General features: G+C 42.0%; 2 protein-coding genes across 2 annotated transcripts in view; one reads left to right on the forward strand and one right to left on the reverse strand.

The window, feature by feature from the left end:
* CDC20B (cell division cycle 20B) overlaps positions 1-10,370 on the forward strand; it is a 48,101-nt gene extending 37,731 nt beyond the window's left edge. The window contains exons 9-12 of the mRNA XM_082726005.1: positions 812-1,037; positions 2,901-3,026; positions 3,488-3,605; positions 8,432-10,370. Coding sequence (XP_082582131.1) covers positions 812-1,037; positions 2,901-3,026; positions 3,488-3,605; positions 8,432-8,547 — 586 coding nt within the window. The 3' untranslated portion in view covers positions 8,548-10,370. The remainder of the gene's footprint in view (positions 1-811; positions 1,038-2,900; positions 3,027-3,487; positions 3,606-8,431) is intronic.
* Positions 10,371-12,131: 1,761 nt separating this feature from the next.
* On the reverse strand, positions 12,132-21,047 carry GZMA (granzyme A). The gene is made up of 5 exons (XM_082726013.1): positions 20,844-21,047; positions 18,071-18,209; positions 15,581-15,722; positions 15,111-15,380; positions 12,132-12,471 (listed from the first exon to the last, which is right to left on the reverse strand). Exons 1-5 carry the CDS (start codon positions 20,911-20,913, stop codon positions 12,310-12,312), a joined length of 783 nt encoding a protein of 260 aa, XP_082582139.1. The 5' UTR covers positions 20,914-21,047; the 3' UTR covers positions 12,132-12,309.
* Between the last annotated feature and the right edge of the window lie 3,749 nt (positions 21,048-24,796).

Here is a 24,796-nt window from a genome sequence, read left to right on the forward strand (position 1 = left end):
CAGTAAGTAGACATTATCTCCTGATTCTGAATCACACTGCAGTTTGCTATGACATTCAGAGAGTTTATACTCTTTTTCAACATGAGTGGCATTAACAAAATTAATAGTGACTTGTAGCTTAACAGAAAAAGGAAATAATACATTTCTATCTCTGACATTTCACTATAAATATATATTGCATTGAGATAATACGAAATATTCTGAATTCCAGAAACATATTTCGTATGTTCAGTACATAAAGAACCCCCTGGGGAAATATGGAAATCTTCAAAATTTATCATTTCCATAGCTGCCTGCATCATATTGAAGTCATTAGAAATATCTGTCAAAATGGGGTGCCTGGGTGACTCAGTCGGTGCTTGGGTGACCTGCCTCTGGCTCAGGTCATGATCAAGGAACTCTAGGATGGAGCCCCATATCAGGGTCCCGGCTCAGTGGGGAGCCTGCTTCTCCCTCTTCCTCGGCCCCTGCCAACCCCATTCTCTTGCTTGCGTTCTCATTTTCTCTCAAACAAACAAATAAACAAACAAATAAAATCTTAAAAAAAAAAAGGAAGTATCTCTCAAAGGATAGCACCTCATTATCCACATTTGAAACTTTGCCACAGAAATATTTTTCGCTTGTGTGAATAGTCACCCAGGCAGAATACTCTATCCTTATTAACCCAACGAATGTTCAACAACTGGGTCTCGAATCTGTCTGATGGGGTCTTTTGGTGGTTTGAACTATGCTTTCCTTCATGTTTTCAAATGCTTATTAGCAACAGGGCTTGAGTTTTCTGTCAGGAACCTGCCCCTTTACCTCTGTGCAGTGGGTCGAGGCTGGGCTGTGTTTATCATCATGATGTTCGGGTCACCCAGCATCACGTTGGAACGCTTCACCACAAGCAAGCTGTCTGTGCTCTCAAGTGGTCCCCTGATGGCAGGCTGCTTTCCAGTGGCTGTAGTGATGGTCTGCTGACGATATGGCCCCATGATCCCGGTGCAAAAGCCCAGGTTCAACCCCTGAAAGTCATAGCCCAACCTACAGCAGTCAAGGTAAGACATCCAATAGCTTTCCAGGTTGCTGTCCACTCAGAGATGCATCCTTCACACCTGAGAACAAAGCCATTAAGCTAATGCTCTGAGATTTTTCTTCCCCTGGAATTTGTTTTGGATTTTGCCATCATTCTCTTGAAAGACAACCTTATTTATACCCCCCATGTGTCTGATTTTGTGAAACCAGAGGTAAGAGAGAGCTTCTGCAAACAAATGTAAATATATTTTCTCTTTCGACAGAGGAGTCCTGGGTACATACAGCTGCTTTCAATACCGTCCAGACCTAAGGCCTTAAATGATGTCATTAAAACTCTTTCTCTTTGGCTGTTGGCTCTGCCTTTCTCTGCTGAGTTTCATTCTTCATTCAGACATTTTGTGGGCAAGATGGCTCTTAGCAGCTTCAAATTCAGATCCTCCCAGATGGAACTGATTAAGAAACTATGGTTCCTTGTTACTCTGATAGAAAAGTCCCAGAACTCTGGTGTGACTTTGGGCACCTTCTCATTTCTCAGCAGTAACTGTGGTCAGACAGATGGGCACACTGGCTGTCCAGACCTACCTGAACTCACACTCCCGAAAGGAACCCACTGTGAAAAGGAGGAGGAGAAAAGGAGCTTCAGAGTTAAACCAATATTCCATCAAGCATAATATATTTTTTTATTTCTCTGTATTTTAAATTCTTATTTCTAGTAAAAAAAAAACCACAAAACCCTATACTTTCATTCCTTTGGCATCACAGATATATGTCTTGACCTCGACATTGTCCCAGAATAGTTATCACTCACAGAACAAAGAAATTGTTCTACTTTATTACCTATGAACAAATTTGTTAGAATGAGAACTTACCAAGTTAACACAGAGTTTCCTGATACAGGGTGTAATGCGTCCTACCAGCTGCTAATGCATGGTAGTGGCTCAGTACTCTGGCTTATGGTTTTAATATCCACAGGACATTAAGAATGACTTAAGGTCCAAATTTCCATCTTTAATGATTTGAGAGAAATCTAGGGAAAATGTATATAAAATGCTCTGAGAACAAAATACAAAAACCAAATAAAGCAAACAAAAAACAACAAAACAAAACACCCAAAAAACCAAAAACCCAACGTGTGAAAAACCCAAGACAAGCAAAACAAGTTACTTTCTTATGTGCCTTGTCAGAAATACAGCAAATTGAACCAAGAGCCTCTGAAGTCTGAGCGAGCCAAGCCTTGGGCAGCTAATGGCAGGATGGCCGCACAGATAAGGATACATGGATAAATACAATGGAAATATTTATTAGACTGTCCTTTAAAATTAGTGCTATTCATCATTTCAATTGTCAGCATAAATATGCAATACTGAACCTTATTTTTCAGGATTACCTGTAGTCATTTATAAGGAAGTAAGTCAACAGCAATTTTCCTTTCTGAAATGTATTAGGAACTGAAATGCATGAGAGTTTTGGGGGTGCAAGCAATCATGTGTGGCTCCATTTTGTCCTTTCTTCTCTGACCTAGAACCTAAAGACACAGGTAGACAAATGAGAGAAAAATTCATTTCATCATCAGATTCCAGGGGGCACATGTCACCTATTCCAACAGCAGATTCTTACCCCATAGGACACGTTGAGTATAGTTTTTAAAATATATTATTGGGTGATTTTTCTTTGTTTAAAATATTGGCAAATTGTTCTCAAAATTTGAGTAAGGCACCTAATAGGTGATTTCCAGTCCCTTAGAAGTAATCTCTAGAGAGTGCCTTTGCTCCTGCCTTTAGATCAGAGCTCCAGGAGAGCCGTGGTATATGGTGTGAAGTGTGTCACCTTCACAAGTTCACTTCCTCCAAGCCTGAGCTGCCTGTGTGATTATTTGAACTTTCAAGGCCATGGATTGGTGTCCCTGGCAGTCTGCAGTCCTTGCTGTTGGAGGCGGCATGGAAGATGGACACTTACGTGTCTTGGACATAAATACTGGGCAAAGCATCCAGACCCCAAGCACAGACTCACAGGTAAATATCTCTGCTGGAGTCTGCCTTCTCTTTGATCTTCTAGACCCTTGTGAAAATGATTGCTGTTAGAGCATAGGACCCAAACACATCTCTCTGTACTTGTGAGTCTATAAAGACTTCAGTTCTTGGCAGTTTGTTTTTGTAGAACCTTTCTCTATGGGTTGATGTGTGTGTCTTTTCCTTCCCCCTCTATTTCCCACACTTTCCTTCTTTCTCAGCCCTGCTTTGACTGTGCTCAAATTCGTAGGTTCATTGCACCCAAACCTATTTGTATGCTTAGTCTTCTGTTGGCTTGGGATCAACTTTCCTAAAACTAAAATAGTTCCTCTCACACCTGAACCCCAGCTGTGGACTGGAGGAGGGATGTGGACAGAACATATCACCTGGTATCCATTTGGAATATATTCATAATGCATCAGACATTGCCATAATTCTGTATTTTTTTTTGGCCATTATTACAGATTTGTTCCCTAATCTGGCTACCTAAGACAAGGGAGATTGCAAGCGGCCAAGGTAGTCCCAAGAATGATGTGACTGTGTGGGCCTGTCCTGGTCTGACCAGGTCACGTGGATTTTTGGGTAAGCACACAGATGACTAAAATGCATGTTCCCATTGCTAAGTGAGCTGTCACTGGCAGGAAAAGCCCTGAGTAAAAGGTCTCTTCTGGCTTTTTAAAGTATTTATTTTATCAGGAAAAAAAGACCTACATCCACCCCACCTCAGGGTGTCCATAGATGAGTATTTCTGAATTTGACTCAGACTGTTCATTGCTTACAATGGTCCTGTCTTCTCCTTCTTGCATACATGCATGGATGAAGAGTGATGGTCAGGGAGAGTTTCCAAATGCTTTTTGAACTCTGGAGTTAGCATCATAACTCATCTTTCCTTATTTTGCAGAAAACCCAGGAGTGCTACAATGCGTGGGTTTATTCAATACACATCTACCGTGTGTGAGGCACTTTTGGGGGTGAGGAGGACATACATGTAAACAAGACAGACATCATCTTTGCCCTCAGGGAGCCCATACTTTAGTGGGAAGAAACAGACTGAAAACACCAAATGTATACAGAGTTCCATAGTGATAATACCGTGACTCTCTTTGTAGATTGTGAGATTGTTATTTGGCAACAACAAAACGCACTTAACAGAAAGACTTCCTGCTTCTGCTGGTCTGTCTGACCTCAGAACGACTTTGATATCCTTAAGCTGTTAGACTGTGTGATTTGGTAAATAAAAATGTAGACAGCTCTTGACAGAGCTACCTGGGTGGCCATGCCTGAATGTACGAAGGACATGAATTGATCCTTTGTATATTTTAAATCATAAGATATGTAATTCATGGGATATGTTTTCTGATTAGGGAAATTATTTTATTTTATTTTTTTAAAGATTCTACTTATTTGAGAGAGAGCATGAGAGGTGGGGGAGGGGCAGAGGGACAGGGAGAAGCAGACTCCCTGCTGAGCAGGGAGGCCGACATGGGACTTGATCCCAGGACCCTGAGATCATGATCTAAGCCGAAGGCAGATGCTCAACTGACTGAGCTCTCCCAGGCGCCCTAGAGAAATATTTTTAATGAAGCCTTAAACCTGGTTCTTTACAAAACTGCAATTCCAGTAGATAGTTAGATCTTTCAGTGAGGTAGGGACCTCTGAAAGATCCTGGAGTCAATTTGTTGATACTGGCAATAAAGAATGAACTTAACTGGTACATTTTCTTTCTTTCCTAGCCTTGACGAGTTATGAATTCTTCAGTCGTCATGTCTTGCGCTTTTTTTCATTGATATTAGACAAAATTCCAAAGAGTACATTTAACCTTTTCTTCCCTTAACGTTTATGATTAAAGAAGATGCAGTTACTTTCCAGCTTTCAGACACTAATGCTCATCTCTGACCCAGTAGTCTCTCCCACGGGCATATTTCCCAGTGTTTAGCAGGGTGATTGTTATATAAACATACATCAGGTGGTTAGCATTAAACAGGTGAAATAGAATAGCAGGGAATGGAAACAATGTAGAAGAAGGCATTATTTTGTGAAACTTTTGTTACAGTTGTTCAATACCATATGCGTGTTTAAATATGGGGTGGCAACATAAAATGTAGTTTTGAAAGGTGGATTGTGGTCATAAAGCTTAGAAAAAAACTATTCTAGATTATGGCCACGCCTTTCCTTTGTCTCACCCTGTTAACCACACTCATGATTCTCTGGGGGAAGAATTCTATTAAAGAGGTTTTCCCCATCTAACTGGAGAAGGAAGATAACTTAAGATCATTCTTCCCATCACCTTCCAAAAGTTGTAATTTACAAGCTTTGAAGCAGCAATATGTAACTTTCTAACCTGTAGGTGAGGTCTGGCCTTTGATTTGGTTTCATAGTCCTTAGCACATGCATTGATAGGTGGTCTCCTTTATAATGATTGCTGCATGAAGAACACAAAACTTTCAAACAAAATCCTTTCAGTGATAATACTCTTGGAATTTAGGGATGTGAATCCTAAAGGATGGCCTTGGTCTGAGGTAAAGATGGCATTTCCCACTAAATCTAGTAAATTAAGATTTTCACTAATAGGAGAGAAGTGTTTCAAGAATGCTTCTGCTTCTTGCTGGTGAGGATTCGGAGAAAGGGGAACACTCCTACACTGTTGGTGGGGATGCAAGCTGGTGCAACTATGGAGGCTCCTCAAAAAGTTGAAAATAGAGCCACGACCCAGCACTACTGGGTATTTACCTTAAAGATACAAATGTAGTGATCTGAAGGGGCATGTGCACCTGAATGTTTATAGCAGCAATGTCCATAATAGCCAAACTATGGAAAGAGCCTAGATGTCCATCAATAGATGAATGGATAAAGAAGATGTAGTGTGTGTGTGTGTGTATACACTATGGAATATATATATACATATATATATATATGGAATATAATATATACTATGGAATACTATGTAGCCATCAAAAGAAATGAAATCCTGCCATTTGCGACAATGTGGATGGAACTAGAGGGTATGTTAATTAAAAAAAAAAAAAAAAGAATGCTTCTGCTTCTAATCCAAACTCCATTTTCCTAACAAATTTTGGAAGCAGTTCTCCATTTTTTTAAAAGTAAAGACATTTTTCAAAACCTGCTTTGGAAAAGATTTGGATTTTTTTTTCTTTATTACTCCTTTTCTACTTTTTTCCCTTTCTTTCTCTTCATCTCAACACATTGTAATAAAAAAATGAAGGCATATTTATCACCTACTGTATTTATTGAATTCACTTTTCTTAAGTTTAATTTTAAAACATTCATGTAATAGTCTATATTTATCCTAACTAAATTAAGTGGTTTTCATTTATATTGCTTTAATTTATAAATGTTTAATTAAAAAATAAGGAGCAGTGGTATTCTCTAGGAAAAGAGATTCTTCTTTGCTGTGGGACTGGAGAATGGGCTAAAGGGTTAAAGCACTGAATTCGATTCTAGTTCTGGCTCTGCCATCAATTAGCTCTGTGACCTGGGACAAGGCAGTTGATGTTACGGGAATTTTTTTTCATCTATAAAATAAGGGAGCTGCTTTGAATCTATGAATCTAGATTTTTTTTTAATGCACTCACACACCTAGAGTCAAACCCACGTCTCTTTGGGGGGCATGGGTGCCTGTGCCCGTGTGTGTATGTGTGCGTGAGCAGCCAGGAGACCATTGGGCATGATGTGTGTGGATAAAAAAATTCCCATGTCTAAGAAATGTCTCCTTCAACAGTGGAATATATATATACATACTCTTTGCTCCTGAGACTCTGATGTCAGAACACAAGATTATTTCTGAAATTCCAGATCTCATTTGAATTGAAAACTGTACTAGTTCTATGAGATGACTACCAACCTAGCTATATTTTATGTGTGTCCGCAAATACCTCCTCAGCCAAAAACGTACACAACCTCTTTCCTTCCCTCCATCCTCCTGGCCCCAGCCTTCTTTCATGGAGTCAGTTTTGTCTGCTTTGGCCTAAACGTTTGATTGTTAGCCGTCGCTGTTGGGTTAGGATAGATTTTGCCAAGTATTTTCCAAGAAACATGAGCTATGTGAGAAGTTCATGTCAAAAGGACATGACTGGGGTGCCTGGGTGGCTCAGTGGGTTAAAGCCTCTGCCTTTAGCTCGGGTCATGATCCCAGGGTCCTGGGATCAAGCCCCATATCGGGCTCTCTGCTCAGTGGGGAGCCTGCTTCCTCCTCTCTCTCTCTGCCTGCCTTCCTGCCTACTTGTGATTTCTGTCTGTCAAATAAATAAAATCTTAAAAAAAAAAAAGGACATGACTTTGGTCAACTAAGTTTCAGAAATGCTGCTTATTATAATCTCTTCTCCCAAATAAAGTAGTCTTGAAATAAGGAATCCTGTTTATTTATTTATTTTTTTAACCTGGAGATCCCAAACTAATGTGAACATGAAACACTGTTTTCTTTTTTAATACCTGTTAACCAACTTCATATGGAATTACTGTTCCACAAAATGTTCTTTGGGAGACGATCAGGTAGATAACAGAAAAAGGTGGATTGTCTCCAGAATTACATAACTAAGACTCAAGTTTGTTTTGGGGTAGAGCTTTTTGGGTCCTTTCCTATTAATCTGCCTTAATTTATTTGATTATCTCCTTGAAACTTAGGTCCCAAAGGATGACTTTTTGGCGGGGATCAGGAGGATGGGATGGGTGGCTGGAGCACAGCAGTAGCAATTCCTGGGTGCTTGTGGAGTAGAGAAGATAGAGCTGATAATGGTTTGGGGCATGAGGGGCGTGGTGGGCTAGAAATGATCCCACCACTTGTCAAATCCCTGGAAGCTGTGATTGTGATTTTCTTTAGCAAAAAACTGATGTAATTAAGTCAAGGATTGTGAGATGAGATCATCCTGGATGAACCCTAAATCCAATGACAAGTATCCTTCAAAGAGACACACAGAAGAGAACAGGCACATGGAAAAAAGGGCCATGTGACCACAGAAGCAGAGAACAGAGTGATATGGCCACAAATCAAAGATAGGGGGCAAGGGTTGGAAGCTCCCCCAGAACCTCCAGAGGGAACCAGTCCAGCCGACACCTTGATTCTGGACCTCTGGTCACCAGAGCTATGAGAACATAAATTTGTCTTATTTCCAGCAGTGTGTGGTAATTTGTTATGGCAGCCCTAGGAAAATAATAAAGTGGGGGAGGGCTCTGAAAGGGAAACCCAGTGAAGCAAAACCTCAGCCACCTGAGGTTGCTGCCTACAGTTAGCTCGGACTGGTGTTTACCACAGCAAAGGCACAGTGGGAGTGCCAGCTTCATATATGGCAGGTTTCAGGGAAGCCTTCATCCTGGGAGGGGATACGGGGCCCTCCACCTCAGCAACAGCCCTTGTAATGTGGGACATGAGCTGTCTTCCCTTCTTCCCACAGGCCACAGAGGCAGAGTGCTGCACCTGGCTTTGAGTCCAGACCAGACCCGAGTGGTTTCTGCTTCAGCAGATGGCACAGCCTGTGTATGGAGCTGCTGTCACTCAGCAACTCCATGAGCTCCAGCTTCCTCACTTCAAAGTGGGAATAATGACAGTGGCCTTCTCTTCTCCACGGGTTTGTTATGACTATCAAACTGGATGACGTGCTTTTCCTGAGGTGAATGTTCTCGTGACCTTTCTTCTCAGGCTTATTTGCTCTGCTTCCTCCTGTTCCATTCCCTGATACTATCTTTGCCTCTTCTCTATTTTCCCCTCCCTCATTCTCCTCTTCTTCTTCCTTCTTTTTCTTGTTTTCTATCTCTTCCTGGTTAGGGATGCATTTCCACTGTGGTAGCAGAGATGTCTACAGCAGAGATTTCCAAACACCTTTTCCCCTCTTGACTTTTCTCCCAATCTCCAGTCTCATATTTCTTTCTGACTCTGGATATTTCCTTTCTGAGATCCTTTTCTGTTTTAGCTTAAACCAAATACATTAAAAACATCCCTTATTCACTTGAAAAATATTGGTTAAAATCCCACTACATGCTAAGCAGTATGTTAAGCATGCCCATTATTTCCTCTCAAAATGAGATCCCCTGTAGAACTCCCTTGTACCTCTCCCTGCTCTCATCCCTATCTTGGTCAACCCATCATCCAGGGAACCTCCTGATTATTCCATTCAATGCTTAATCTGCTCACACCTTGTTCTCTTCTGTTTCATTCTAGTCATGTCCTGAATACCTGATGACCACTTCATTGTAATTCCTTCTGTTTTTCTCTCTTTATTCTTCATGGGTCTCCACCACACAGTTAGGCTACATTTCTAAAAGTATGGTGGTGATCTTCTCAGCCCCTGCTCAGAAACTCCCAATGACTCCCTATTACATAGAGCCCTCACCTCAACCTTAGGGTCCTGAGCCCTAGAACTGCCATAGACCTACTGAGCAAACTTGCATGTGGTCATAACACTTACAAGAATAGGACTTTGGATTTGATAATTGCTAAGTTTTTTTTAAGTCTCGATCAGGCCACTGTTCTCTCTCTCTTTTTTAAAGTAGGCTCCATGCCCAGTGTGGAACACAACGTGGGGCTTGAACTCCACAACTTTGAGATCAAAACCAGAACTGAGATCAAGAGTCAGACTCTTAATGGACTGGCCACCCAGCGCACATGTTCTTTAAAAAACTTTTTTAAAAAAGATTTAATTTATTTATTTGACAGAGAGAGATCACAAGTAGGCAGAGAGGCAGGCAGAGAGAGAGGAAGGGGAGCAGGCTCCCTGCTGAGCAGAGAGCCCGAAGCGGTGCTCAATCCCAGGACCCTGAGATCATGACCTGAGCCGAAGGCAGAGGCTTAACCCTCTGAGCCACGCAGGCGCCCCATCTTTTAATGTTAATCCTTGCTCATTTCCTGTGTTAACCCTGGGCTAGGTATTTTGATTTCCTGCCTTTGTGCTTTTGTCAGAGCTTTTCTTCTAGTCTGGAATTTCTACTACTCTCTTCCTTTTCTTTGTTCATCAAAGTCTTAACCTCTCTAGGAAGTGTTTTGAGACGATGTTACTTGGGTTTGAATTCTTGGCATCAGTCTATACCATCCACTTGAACATTTCTTGTACCCTAAAGACTTCCCTGTACCTACTCTTTGTCAACACCTTTCCATTATTCTGACCTCTGCACTATACTTTTGTTTTATGCAGATAAATGGAATCACATCTTTTATATTCTTTTTGACTTCTTTCACTCGCTACTAAGCTTATAATATTAATTCATGTTGTTACATGTAACTGTAGGATTTTCTTTTTCATTGCTGTGTAATATTCTCACATATAAATGTATGACAATCGTCAATCCATCTTACTGTGGATAAATATTTGAGCTATTTTCCATTTTGACTTTAAGAATAAAGTTGTGGGGCACCTGGGTGGCTCAGTTGGTTAAGCATCTGACTGTTGATTTTGGCTCCCGTTATGATCTCAAGGTCGTGAAATCAAGCCCTTTGTCAGGCCCTGTACTCAGTGGGGAGTCTCTTTGAGAGTGTCCCTTTGCCCCTCCCCCTGCTCATGTGTCCTTTAAAAATAAATAAATCTTTTAGAAAAAGAATAAAGTTACTATGCACACTCTTAATCATTCTTTGGTGGACAAAAGCACACATTTCTGTTCGGCATATACCCAGGTGTGGAACTGCCTGGTCATAGGATATTGAGTTTTAAGTAGTCACTACCAACTTGCCTAAGAAGTATCAGTTTACGCTTCCATCAGTAATGACTGAGGGTTCTATGCAACTACTTTTTAATTGGACTTCGAAATCTATAATGTTGCCAGTAGGGAAGAGTCTATCCTCTTATTGCTATTAAAATTCTAACTATGAATTAGGGATTATAGCAGGCATCTGCAATATCATCCTAGGGACTCTCTTAGAGCCCTGTTTTAGATGTTAGCACCAGACTTCATTTTTTAGTATAAGGCCTCCCATCACCAGCTGTATATTGAAATCACTGGGAAGATTATATAAAGAATATTATGTCCTCGGTCTCATTGAATGCAATTAAATAAAAATTTCTAGAGGTGGGGCTAAGGATTTGTAATTGAGCTATGCTCCTTCTTTGTTTTAAGAGACTGTCTCTTGGGGCGCCTGGGTGGCTCAGTGGGTTAAGCCTCTGCCTTCGGCTCAGGTCATGATCTCAGGGTCCTGGGATTGAGTCCCGCATCAGGCTCTCTGCTCAGCAGGGAGCCTGCTTCCTCCTCTTTCTCTCTCTCTGCCTGCCTCTCTGCCTACTTGTGATCTCTCTCTGTCAAATAAATAAATAAAATCTTTAAAAAAAAATTAAAAAAAAAAAGAGACAACTCTTGGTGTTGATGTATGTTCTTGGCTTGGGTATACATTGTGTGTGTGTGCATGTGCATGTACACTTCTAAAGGAACTGATGGAAATTGCAGGAATCCATTCACATAATCACATTTTGAAGTGGCTGTTGAACTGACGACTCCCCAGTGAGTTCAATGTGCTGAATAACAACATAGGGGTTTTTCAAGGAAGACTTTGAGCACTTACTGCCTAGTATGTGATGGCAGCTCCTGTAACCATTGTGTTGGCTGGATCCACCCAGGCTCAGGGTTAAGGAGAACCAAGAAATCACCTAGATAATCAAAGGCTTCTATGCAAACCCATGAGAGAGGAGGCTGACTCTCTGTTGTATACTTTTCTTGTCTGCCAAGTGCATCATTTCTGTCCCATTGAATTTTATTTTCTATTTCTCACCTGCCTTTGGAAAACACGGTGAGACACTGCCCCTTCTACTTCTTTCTTGGACTCAGGTTTTTGCAGAGAGATGGATAGATTGATAGATAGCATGTGTGGATGTGGAGCAATGGCCTTAGAAGGCCAAAAGCATTTCCTTTTAAACCCAAATGCTCCACTGGCTGTTCCTGTTTCCTGTAGAATTGCTGAGCCTGTCACTAGACAGATCTGACCTTATTGTCACTCCTGCTGGGCCCCATTTAGACAGTGGATAATTCGAGGAAAGTATGTATGTCACTTGACGCATGGTTGACCCTGGTGACCTTGGCTCTCTCCTCTCTGTTGCAATATCTGTAAGGTTGTCATATTCCTCTCTTTCCCCTTGCCAGTGCAGATCTGCCCACTGAAGGTATAGGAGAAATGGATACAGTTTCACAAATTGATTTTATTTATAATAAGATTAAGAAGTCACAGCAAGTGCCCACCCCATAAATGGTGAATCACATAATTCCACTCCTGAAACCAATACTACACTATATGTTAACTACTTCGAAACAAACAATGAAAAAAGAAGTGACAACAAATGCACTGAAGTACAATTAGCTAAACAAACCCCTTCATAGTCGCAATTGTCCAGTTGAGATGCTTCTGTGAGAGAAGAGTATAGACGCCAGGTCCTCGAGGGTCTCCACATTTTCCTGGAAGGCCAAAGGCAGTAATGCCTCTAAAAATACCCTCACATATCAAAGGGCTTCCAGAGTCTCCCTGGAGGAAAACAAGAAAGGTAATGGGGATCAGCATGGAATATGTTCACTAGTGAGATGGAAAAAATTCCATTCAATGCGGAACATTCACTGTGAAGTTAAGACCAATCTTGACTTAAATGAAAATTTGTGCTTAGAAGTCCTAAATGTTGGGGCACCTGGGTGGCTCAGTTGTTAAACATATGCCTTCAGCTCAGGGCATGGTCCCAGGGTCCTAGGATCAAGCCCTGCGTCCGGCTCTCTGCTTGGCGGGAGGCCTGCTTCTCCCTCTCCCACTCCCTCTGCTTGTGTTCCCTCTCTCTCTCTGTCAAATCTAAAATCTTTAAAAAATTTTTTTTAAAAAGTCCCAAATGTTTGGAAATGTTTCAATATTTTTAAATTGGCTCGTTCAATTTATTTATAAACCAGTGAACATGCAATAAAACTTGTATTACTGCTCATGTTATCCACCAATTTTAAGACTGATTCTGCTTTAGAAGGGAAGCCCTCCTGTTTGTCATTTTCTTAAAATGCTTAATAACGCAAAGGGTAAAACAGTCAAATGCAGACGGGATATTGAGGCAAAGAGGCATCATATCTTCTAGTTTTATAAGGCATCATGTCTTCTAGATTCTCTAGCATGTAACTATTTTCCTAAAGGAACAAAACCAAAGCAACTTTCCCCTTCGCCCTGTCAAATAGACAGAAATTGCTCCCTCAAGTCTCTTTGGAGCATCTGACACTAGATGGGAAATCCCAGAAACCAGTGGTCACACTTCAAAGTTAATGAACTCTGCCAACAGAGAGGCTTTAGTTAGCTGAGGTCACTGCTTTATGCCTCCTGACTGTGCTACCCAGTGTATGACCCTATATTCTCTCATGGAAATCTAGAATCAGCATATTTAAATGTATTGAGGTCTAGAGCCTGAAGTGGTCATTTCACTACTCTTGCTTTAGGGAGTATTGGTGGTGCTGAAGGAGCAGGAGGCTGGCTGAGGACAAAGCAAAAGCTGGCGCCTTTCACCCCCCCCTTCACCTGCTTCCCTCCATATGTGTAGCATTCCTCAGGCACCCCTGACTGCCATAAAACGATAAATAGTTAACTTGCAGAGATCACAGTCCTGCAAGGTAGGAGTCTCCCTTGGTTTGCAAATGTCCTTGAGATTTACAACAAAGAAGTTACCCAATTCACTGACGCCAAGTATGCCTGTTCAAACTGTCAATCAGTCAGCTCAGCCCTACCCGAAACTTGTTTGTACCTGTCTATAAAAACCCTGCACCAACCCAGCTCTGGACCTCTCGGTGCTATCAGCAACGAGCGCCGCAGAGGTCCAGGTTCGAACCTGCAATAAACGACCCTTGCTGATTGGCTTTTACTCATGTCTCTGGTGGTCTTTTAAGGTGGGGGTAATATTCAATTGGCATTTCAGTGCTAGACAGAAAGCCACAGAGGCATGTGTATAGGGCTCTGTAAACGCCAGGCTCTGAGTGCTCAACACCTTCCCAGCCAAGTGAAGGCGTCAATGATCCCTCCTTTTCAGGCAAAAACTGGGCTTATGAGTACATGAACTAAGGGAAGTGTGTGAGAGCCTGGGACCCCTCCTGGAAAGGTATATTTCACATAGGGTCTGAAATTTTCATCATGAGTCCATCATAGCCAATTCTAAAGAGTCTTGGGCACTAAGAGAAAGGCAAAAGGATGGTTAAGCTTTGACCCTAGGGTGGCAGTGGAGAGGGGACAGGCACGCTGGGACGTGGCTGTGGCCTCAGGATTCTGCATGTGTTTCCAAGGGTGGGAAGGTTCTGGGTTTCTGGATTGCCAAGATGGTGGATGAGGGGAGGAGAGGAGAGAGAGCAAAGGAGAGAAAGTGGAAAAGAGCAGAGGGCCAATGTCATCTCTTCCTGGGATGTGCCTAGCCATGGTCCCAAAATGAAGCCATTCAGATTCTTTAGATGTTTAGCCAAGCTTCTGGAAAGAACGGAGACATCTGGATCTTTCAGTCTCTGATTCAAACTCCCAGACCACCTACACTGCAACTGCTTCTCTTCAGAGGAGGTTCTACAGGGTCTTTGGGAAAAGTGAGAAATGATAAACTCAGAGCTTAAAACTTTCTAAGGTGTCTCTGCTACTTATATCTTTAAGCAGAGCCCTGTCCCACTGCCTCTCAGGGGACTCTGGGATGGAGACTTGCACAGTCTCTGTATGGGTCACATTTGGAATTTGCTTCCTGGGGACTGAGCTTGACTCCAGAAAGCAGCAGAGTCTGGCCAGAGATCCTTAGTCAGGCTTGGAAAGGACAGGCATGTCAGACTTGCTAGGTTAAGTGACAGCAAATTTTGGTGGGGGGAGGACTGAGGTGGGGAAAAGGGCATTGAAGTCCTTAGAGGAGCCCTGACTTCAGCTTTCCTGGATGTTACATATTTTCGAATTGAGAACTGAATATGTTTATATGAAAAATGAGAACAAGTCTCTGATGAATGACTTACATGAGCTTACATTAATTTATTTGGGATTTTATCAAATTTCTGTTAAAAAAAACAAAACAAAACACTAGGACCTTGCAGAAGCCAACACCATGACAAGACAAAGCCTGATGTTACAGGTTCTCTATCTGCGGGACTTACTCCAACAACTTACACGTGGGACCTTATTTTACTTACATTGCATGAGTCTTTTCCACCTTTGAGGCTGCCAGCACAGATCATATTCAGTCCAATCACAGGATTATAATTATAGTGCTTTTCATCATTGCAGATTCTTCGATTTATGACGGTGATATTGACTTCTCTGAGGGTGTCAGACTGAGGGGAGTTATTGCGGATGCTCCCCCAGCCTGCAACTTGACACGTGGTTTCGGGTTTGACATCATCCCCCTTCTTAGGGAGAGGGAGGATCCTCACATTTTTATTAATTTTTGCTTTTTTGTTCAGCTGTTAGAAGACAAGCATGAAGACTTAACAAAATAAGATCATTTAAATGGTCCTATTTTTACTTAAATTCTAGCCCCACCTTCAAGGACCCCATTATGTAACTCTTGTCTATAGCCACAGAGCACCAAGGAAAAAATTTCCATGGAGTCAGCCAGATGGTGGGATGTTCTGTGACTGTGAAGTCTATCAGAGGTACATACCTGTAAAAGTTTCAGATCCCCCTCATGTGTGTGCGGGTCAAAGCACGGATAAGGAAACTCTTTCTTAATATACATTATCTGTTTTTCTGACTCCCTCTTGGTTATTGAGTGGGCTCCAAGAATGATCTGGGAATTTTTGTTCCTGGAAACAGACACAACACTGTTAACTGGGTTTACTCTTTCTATTAGGAGCTCAGCATATCATATGATCTGCTTAACTGTCTCATTTGTCAATCTACTTTCTGTGGCAATACTTGTGTGTGTGCAAAAATTGTTTATGAATCTGTCATCATCATCACCAGCTTCTTTGCAACACACTAAACTAGGTCTGCTGAAAAACAACAAGAGAACTCCACAGCAGCTAAGCCAAGGCTTGGGATCTTAGGGGTTAGGGTTTTAGTGCCCCCTCACCCTCCTTGAGCTGTGGTAGAGAATCAAGTTGCAGAATCAGGTTGCAGAATGCTGGAAAACAAAGATCTCAGGGGTCTAGAGATGGAAACAAAAGGCACTCAGTAATTGTAGAGGAATGCACTGAAGGGATCTTTGTAAGAGAACAACAAAATTAAAAGGGAAAACTTTCAGAATAGATTGTTCCATGAACCCTATTTGCATGGCACTGAGTGTGTGTATATTGCAGGGATGGTGATCTGAAGCAGGGACCCAGGATCCTTTCTGTTTTTTCACTCCCTGCAAAAGGTTCATTTTGATTCATAAAATCAAAATACCCAGGAGGTGCCTGGCTGGTTCAGTAGAGCCTGTGCCCCTTATACTCCCCTTGAGTATAAACTCAAGCCCCTTGTGGGGACTGGTCCTACTTAAAAAAATGCTCTCTGGTGTATTAATGATTAAGGTTATCATCATTCACAGCGTAGTCTAAATGAAACCAACCAGACGGTCTCACTGTCATTTTTCCATTACATCAGTTGATGTGAGTATCACTTAAGAAACTAGAACTGGTTTCAGTAGAGCACAACTGAATGATGAAATGTTCTATACATCTGCCTCATTCAAAATGGTAGCCACTAGCCACCTGTGGCTAGCAAGGACCTGAAATGTGGCTAATGCCACCAAGGAAATAAATTTGTAACTTTATTGAGCTTTAATTAAAATTCATAGATCCACATGTAAATTCATGTAACCATATGACAGTGGCTACCATATTGGACAGCCCAAGTTTAGAGGCTTGATTATGAGAATGGAGGAAAGACCAGGCCTGGAAGAGCTCTGAAGGTAGTATAGTAGTCAGTGGGGGTTAAGAGATGGCTGTGATGTGAGAGATGGTCAGAAAAGGAAGAGGGAAAGTATTAGGAGCAAACTTTCTCTACAAATCAAAGCCTCAATGAGATACCACCTCACACCAGTCAGAATGGCTAAAATGAACAAGTCCAGAAACGACAGATGGCAAAGATGCAGAGAAAGGGGAACCCTCCTACACTGTTGGTGGGAATGCAAGCTGGTGCAGGCACTCTGGGAAATAGTATGAGGTTCCTCAAAAAGTTGAAAATAGAGCTACCCTATGACCCAGCAATCACACTACTGGGTATTTACCCCAAAGATACAAATGTAGTGATCCGAAGGGGCACAGGCACCCGAATGTTTATAGCAGCAATGTCCACAATAGCCAAACTATGGAAAGAGCCTAGATGTCCATCAACAGATGAATGGATAAAGAAGGTGTGGTATATATATAATGGAATACTATGCAACCATCAAAAGAAATGAAATCTTGCCATTTGCAACAAAGTGGATGGAACTAGAGGGTATTATGCTGAGCAAAATAAGTCAATCAAAGCAAGACAATTATCATATGATCTCACTGATATGAGGAATTCGAGAAACAAGACAGGATCATATGGGAAGGGTGGGAAAAATGGAACAAAATGAAGCCAGAGATGGAGACAAACCATAAGAGACGCTTAATATCAGGAAAAAAAACTGAGGGTTGCTGGAGGGATGGGGGTAAGAGGGGAGGGGTGGTTGGGTGATGGACATTGGGGAGGGTATGTGCTATGGTGAATGCTATGAATTGTGTAAGACTGATGATTCATAGACCTGTACCCCTGAAAAAAATAATATGCTAAATGTTATTTAAAAATATAAAAAGAAAAAAAGAAACAAGATTTCTACTTGACTGTTGAGCTCAGGCTCCCAAGGGGACACTTTAGTTTTACCCTTTCATACTGTGGTTAATTCTCTCTAGTCATGAAGTCAAGACCAGAAGCAAAGCCTTGCAGCACTCAGAGCCGGAAGCTCTAGCCGAGTATGACAGCAAGCATGTGGTTGCCCAGTGTGGATCCCGCATGGGTCTGATCCTTTGGGGCTGAGTCTGGGCTAAACTCCCTGCTGGGTTAAAGCAATTTCCCAGAGACTTAAGTGATGTGAAGATACTAATGTGAGCTTCCTGTGGTTTTAGTGAATATTTATTCTCTTTATTAATATTCCCCCAAATAAGAACATCTGTACAAACATTTTTAGAACCCGAGCACTTACAGGACACAGTGAGCTGCAGTCAATACCCAGTCTTTTGCAACCAGAGCCCCAGCACAGACTTTTTTTCCTTTAAGTAGCACCATGTAGGGTCTTGAATGAGGAGTCACTTGATTTCCTCCAATAATTTCTACACAGAAATCTGTGAAAAAGAAAAAGACAAATCCTCTCAGCTCCCACCCCAAAGAGCTCTCCCTAAAGCCATGTTCCTGAGACCACACATGGTTTTCCCTCTTGGGAGAGGAAACCTAGGTGACAGGTCCCCCCCACGCCCTCGCCCTCCATGGAGATGTTTGGATATTGGAATGTAAATCCCACTCCATCAGGTCGGTCTCCGTGGCTCCAAGAGATGCTAGTGATGATGACCACCTTGAGGGCACTCCACCCTCCTCCCTTCTGGCTAAGTACTGATCTGGGGAAGCAGAGCTGCTTTCAGAAGCCTGAGATTGCCCTTCCGTCCTTGCCAAAACACAGGGCTTATAAACTGATAGAGTGCCTTTTAGCTGTGTCCCACCTATGAGTTCTTTGGTCAGACTTCTGTTTAATTGACACTGGTATTCTCCTTGTTCCTAAGTGGACCAAAGAGTATCTGTTGCACCTGAAGCTCCCTTTCAACCTGAGGACTGAAACGCATGGTCAAACCAAAGGCCTTTTCCAAAGAGGTAGGAGAAGGAAGGAAAGAACTCTGCCTTAATCAAATTTCCATGATGACAGAGCAGGAGTAGGGTTTCATGATTACAGAAAATAGTCTTACGCACAAGAAACCCCATTCATGCTGGTTTAGCCATCTTGTGCCTTTGCCTTTGTGATACGCTTTCAGTCCTCCACCCCTGTGCCAAATGCTGTTGGACTCTTCTAAAATACTTCTGACCACTGGCTGAGATTCAGTGGTTTCTCCTTTAGGGCAGAGTACCCGTTTCCCCGTTAATAGAGCCAACTTGCTGCCAAGTTCACAATCAGATGCAGATGGTGAAAGTGAGGGAAGGGGAAGAGAGTGGTCCTAAGGGCTCTCATTTCCAGAAGTGTGTTGGGAAGCGGATATACTAGACTCTAGAAGTTAAAAGATAAGGAATTTAGAGAAACGCTGACAACTTCACCCCCATCTCAAATTTTCCTTGGGTGAGTCGTGTATGTAAAGATCCCAACGGTATGTCTTTGAACCTTCTGAGCTGCAGAAATCGTAAACTCAGCAGAATAACTTCATTTTTATTTTTCAAAATCATCTGTTTGGTGAGCACAGACACAGCTTCCAAAAAAAAAAAAAAGTCAACATCTGCAACCAACCACTCCTAAAAGGGTCAGGGGTAGAGTTTAGAGCAGGTGAGAAGCTTCTGGAACCTAGCAATTCTTGATCCCTCTCCAGAATCAAAATAAATCTGAATCTTGGGAGTTGGGGCTGGATGCAAGCACTGTTTAAAAAGCCCTTCAGAGTATTCTAATGTGTAGGACAGTTAAGACCACTGGTCCAGAGCATCAAGTCTTGCTTTACTTTATCTGTTCCCTTTATGTGCCCACATTGCTCTCTCTGACCACAGGCAACAAAGAAGAGTGGAGCAAGCCTCTCTGTTGTTTCCTTTGAAGGAAAGATATCACTGGATTTTTTTTTTTTTTAATATCTGCTCTGTTTTCAATGTTACAGAGGCTCTAACATGCCTGAACACAGTCCTACTATGCCAGGCTGATGGTCTGCCCACGCTTTTGACCCATATGTGTAGCAACCTTGTTATTTTAAAAATTTCTTCTCATTTTTAGGTGCAAGACAAACTTCCTTGCGAATTCCTGGCAAGACAGGTTTTTGCATCAGCCCCTGGCCACTGCTCCCGTGTACAAAAGCTGACAGACCTTGGGCTAGAGCCATGGCTAGTGCCTACCTGTCAACATACTTGAGGCAGTCCTAGACCAGTCCTCACTCTCCTGAAGGTTTTCAAGGAAAAGTCTAAAGCCCCTCAGGGGGTATAACCTGTCTTGTGATAATGCCATGAGCTTCATAGCATTTGAAACTGATGCCCATGCAGCTCATATAAAACCAGTCATGTTGGTTACTACTTAGAATGCCAGAGAAGTCGCTCAATACCCTCAGTCAATGTGGGGACATTCCCAGGGACACACTAGAGAAATGATATAAATTCAAGTCATTCCTGATCTATTTTGGGTGACAAAATCAGGGTTTTTTTTTTTTTTTTTAAACTTCCATTTAAAACCATCCATGTACTTTCTGCAGCAAGAAAGGCTGAACACCACTATTCCCTTCCTGAAAGATACTATTTATTTTCCTAACTCAAGCATCTTTGTTTATTCACTTATTTTGTTTATCCATTTATAAATTTGAAAATTTATAAATTGGCAGAAATAAACACTGGTGGTTCCATTATTTTTTGTGAGGAAATTTTAAAGGGGAAGGAAGGATGTTTTTCCTTCTAAAATAAAGACATACGGGGCGCCTGGGTGGCTCAGTGGGTTAAAGCCTCTGCCTTGGGCCCAGGTCATGATCCCAGGACCCTGGGATCGAGCCTCGCATCGGGCTCTCTGCTCAGTGCAGAGCCTGCTTCTCTCTCTCTCTGCCTGCCTCTCTGCCTACTTGTGTTCTCTGTCAAATAAATAAATAAAATCTTAAAAATAAAATAAAATAAAATAAAGACATAGAATTCAAGGGAGAGTATTAAAGCATGGGGAACAAATATCTCCTCTTATACATAGCTCATCTTGCCAAAAGTTTGCTGAAAGTCTGCTCCATTTGCTTAATGGTTATGCTGGAAATGATGAGAAGCAGTCTTACCTCCAGGAATCAGCAGGAGAAAAACGGCCATTGAGAGAGAGGATGCCAGAAACATACAGGAGATCCTCATTGTGGCTGCTGTCCTGTACCCACATCAATCGGCACGAAAATCTGTGTTAGCTCTTGACTGACTCCATCTATATATTGAGAGTACAAAGGATGTGGTTTTCTCTCTTTCCAAGTTCAAACTTGAACATTCAGAAATGAAACCCAAGTGAGAACAGTGAACAATGACTCATTACGAGTGGTCATGCTTTCCTTTGCTAGGACTGCTGAGGGAGGGGAGGGCAACTCGATAGTGTGGGTGGGGATGAGAGGACCCTGTTGCCCTCAGAACGTAGTACAAAAGGGGAGACTCTAATGTGTTTTCACAGGAATTTGGAGGATTCTAGTTCTCATCAGCAGCAATACTATCTTCTGCTTCCACTAATGGAATCTATTAAGACTTAAATTAGAACTTTGAAAAAAATTGGTCAGCAACCAAATTTTTTCCTGGTTATCTCCTTGGGTTATATTGTTAGGGTACGAAGTCGACCACCCCTCAATTAGACAGAGAACACTCTCGATAATGCAAGTCACACAGCGAGGTTTATTTCCAGCTAGCTGGGGTCCAAGTATCCGCCTGGCGCAGCGGGTTTCAACAAGGACCCCGAGCACTCAAAGCCAAGGGTTTATATAGTATTTTCAAGGCACTTCTTCATAGCTACATACATATCTTGCACCCCACTTTGACAGTTTAACTTTGTTTAACCTTTTTCCACCCCGGCGTCACCCTGGAGCCATCCTGGCACTTAAGTGAGATTTAAGTTTAGAAGAAATTTAACTTTATTTACATTTCCTTCTGCCTTAGCCTCCTTCAGTTTTATAGTGTGACCTTAGGTCTTGAGGAACTGAGCCATTTGTCTCTGGAAATTGGGCCATTGAAGAGATAGCCCTTTTTGTTGTAAATTACCAGGACATTTGCAAACCAAGGGAGATTCCTGTCTTGCAGGATTGTGATCTCTGCAAGTTAACTATTTGCTTTTCTCTAACATTTGGTCCCTATGGCACCACCACCTAGCCACCCTGGTGGTATATGATTAAGTTATTTTTCCAGGTTTTAGCTACTTTCTCTTAACTCAAGTTATGTGCGCAGTGTGGGCTGGTTAGGGACGCTCAGTAAAATGGCTTCCCAGCCTTCAGGATGGCCATTCTTATGCTAACCCACTCTTACCGTGCAAGGTGCCAGCTTTTGCTTTGCCAAGATGGCTGTACTTATGTCAGCGCTAGACTTGAGGTGGGTACAGCCTTGTTTTTCTTGGCCTTCACACTTAGAGCTGGGTGTGAAGGCTCCCCTGTGGGGAGCGGAGCAGGGATAGTAAAATAGGTCCTTACAATCTAAGGACTAATAGGGCAAGTGGAAATGCAGAAGAAAGTCTTATTTATTAGTAAGCTCCTGCCTAGATTTTTCCTTCCCCACTTTATGGAAGATTATTTATTGTGCTCCTACCTGAAGTCTGTGGCAGGTGTGAAGACAGAGGGAGTGGGGATAGGGAGTGTTGGCTGTCGGGGTTTCCACAGACAGGTGTATTTGATTATACACCTTGAGATACAGGAAAGATACTGAGTTTCCCCTCCCCGCCCCTTCATCCTCTCCTCTCTCCTTTCCTCCCCCCACCCACTGTCTCCTTTCCTTTCTTCCTTCTTTCTAGATTTAGCTAAAGAAGGAAAATGTAGTCAGACATGGCTATTTTGTTCTAATATTGAGAAACTTCTTTGTTTAAGACAGATGAACCTCAGTCCGTCAAGGAACAATATTCAGTACACTCTCTATTAGAACTGTTTTATGATCCTTTCTGAGCTGAGGATGTGGTCTTAATACACATGATCGTATGTTCTTTCAGGATGTTTGGTGTTAACATACTGACAACTTCAGACCTAGTGGTTTGTTTCTCAGAAATCACATGACCTTCTAAGGGAACCCTACTGAGACCCCTATGTTTCCTTTTCCCTAGATATTACTAATGCATCAAAAGTTAATCATTTTCAGTAAATAGCAGTGGGATACCAGTCTCCAGTTCTGACAAGTAATTTTAGTGCAAACTTAAAGTCAAGTCTTTACTGACTATGGCTACTAAAAATTTCCTAATGGAAACAGTGACAATTCTGCTGTTTTTTTTTTTTTTTTTTAATGTGAATATGGTTGCTATTCCCTCATTCGTGTTGACTCTTTTTTTTTTTAAAGATTTTATTTATTTGTCAGAGAGAGAGAGGGAGAGAGAGCGAACACAGGCAGACAGAATGGCAGGCAGAGGCAGAGGGAGAAGCAGGCTCCCTGCCAAGCAAGGAGCCCGACATGGGACTCGATCCCAGGATGCTGGGATCATGACCTGAGCTGAAGGCAGCTGCTTAACCAACTGAGCCACCCAGGTGTCCCTCGTGTTGACTCTTAAGAGCTTTATGAAATATATTTTACATACCATTAATTTTACCCATCTGAAGTTTATAATTGAATGGTTTTCAGTATATTTACTGAGTTGTGCAACTATCACCATAAATAATTATAGGTCATGTTCATCATTCCCAAAGAAGATTTGTACCCATTAGTAGTCACCATATAACCCGTTAGAATTCCCATAAGGCCCAGGTTACTGGGTTGTATGCTAATTCTGTGTTTAATATTTTGAGGAACTTCTAAACTGTTTTCCAAAGTGATTGCACTATTTTACATTGCCATCAACATTGTATGAAAGTTCCACTCTTCAACACTATAGGCGGTTTCTACATCATTGCCACTACTTCTTGTTGTTGCTGCTGTTGTTTGGTAATTGCTATTCTAGAGGGTATGAAGTAGTATCCCATTGTGGTTAGAATTAGCAGTTCCTGAATGACTAGCTAGGAGCTTCTTTTCAAATGCTTAGGAGCCATTTATCTCTCTTTGTTGGAGAAATGTCTATTCAAATATTTTGCCTTCTAAAAAATGGGGTTATTTATCTTTTTATTATTGAGTTGTAAGTGCTTTTTATATATCCTGGATATGATTCCCTTATCAGATACATGATTTGCAAATACTCTTGTGGAGGCTGAGAAAAATCAAGGCCATCCCACCTCAGGTTTAGCCTTAGCAGAAGTACAGCCATCTCAGACCCCTGTGCCCAAGGGCTGAACTTTCCCCTACTTTACTTTAGTTCTAAGAAGCCCCACCCTACTTTAGTTCTAAAGACGCCCACCCTACTTTGGTTCCAGAGACCCCCCAGCCTGCTTTAGTAACAGGAACCCATAAATACCCCTGCCTTAACTAAGCTCGGGGTCCAAGTCCCTACTCTGCTGTGTCAGGTATACTTGGGCTCAAGCTTAAGCTTGTCGAATAAACCCTCGTGTGATTGCATCGGTGTTGGCTCTGTAGTGGTCTCTCGGACGCGAAAACTCAGGCACAACATTGTCTCCTAGTCTTGGGGTTGTCTTTTATTTTTCTTGATGGTGTTTTTCAAAGCAGAGAAGTTTTAAATTTTGATGAAGCCCAGTTCACCAACCTCTTTCGCCTCGTGTAGTTGTTGTCATATCTAAGAAATCACATCCTCTTTCATCTCAAAGAGCACATTAATTTACAAGTAGAAGATTACTGATTACACAAGAATATATAACTCTCCTTACTCTCACTCTGAATTGAAGTCACAATTCCTTATAGTGAGATTTTCCCTTTCTAATCTATTGGTGTCTTTATCAAAGGAATGGAATCGGTCCCCAGAAGCAGCCATCCTTGCAATAGTTGACACTCAGAAATGATTCATCATTTTTCTTCCTTTTCTAGAATGTGGTCTGTGTCACTTGCGTATTTTTCAGTCTATTACGGCGACACTGACTTCTCTCAAGGTATTTGAAATTGTTCACGAGTCCTTTTCGGTGCTTGCCCATCCTGCCGCTTGATACCTGGCGTGGGGTGTGCCATTTCCTCCTATTTTTTGTAACTTAAG

Source organism: Mustela nivalis (assembly GCF_964662115.1).
Source record: "Mustela nivalis genome assembly, chromosome: 3".
NCBI lineage: Eukaryota > Metazoa > Chordata > Mammalia > Carnivora > Mustelidae > Mustela > Mustela nivalis.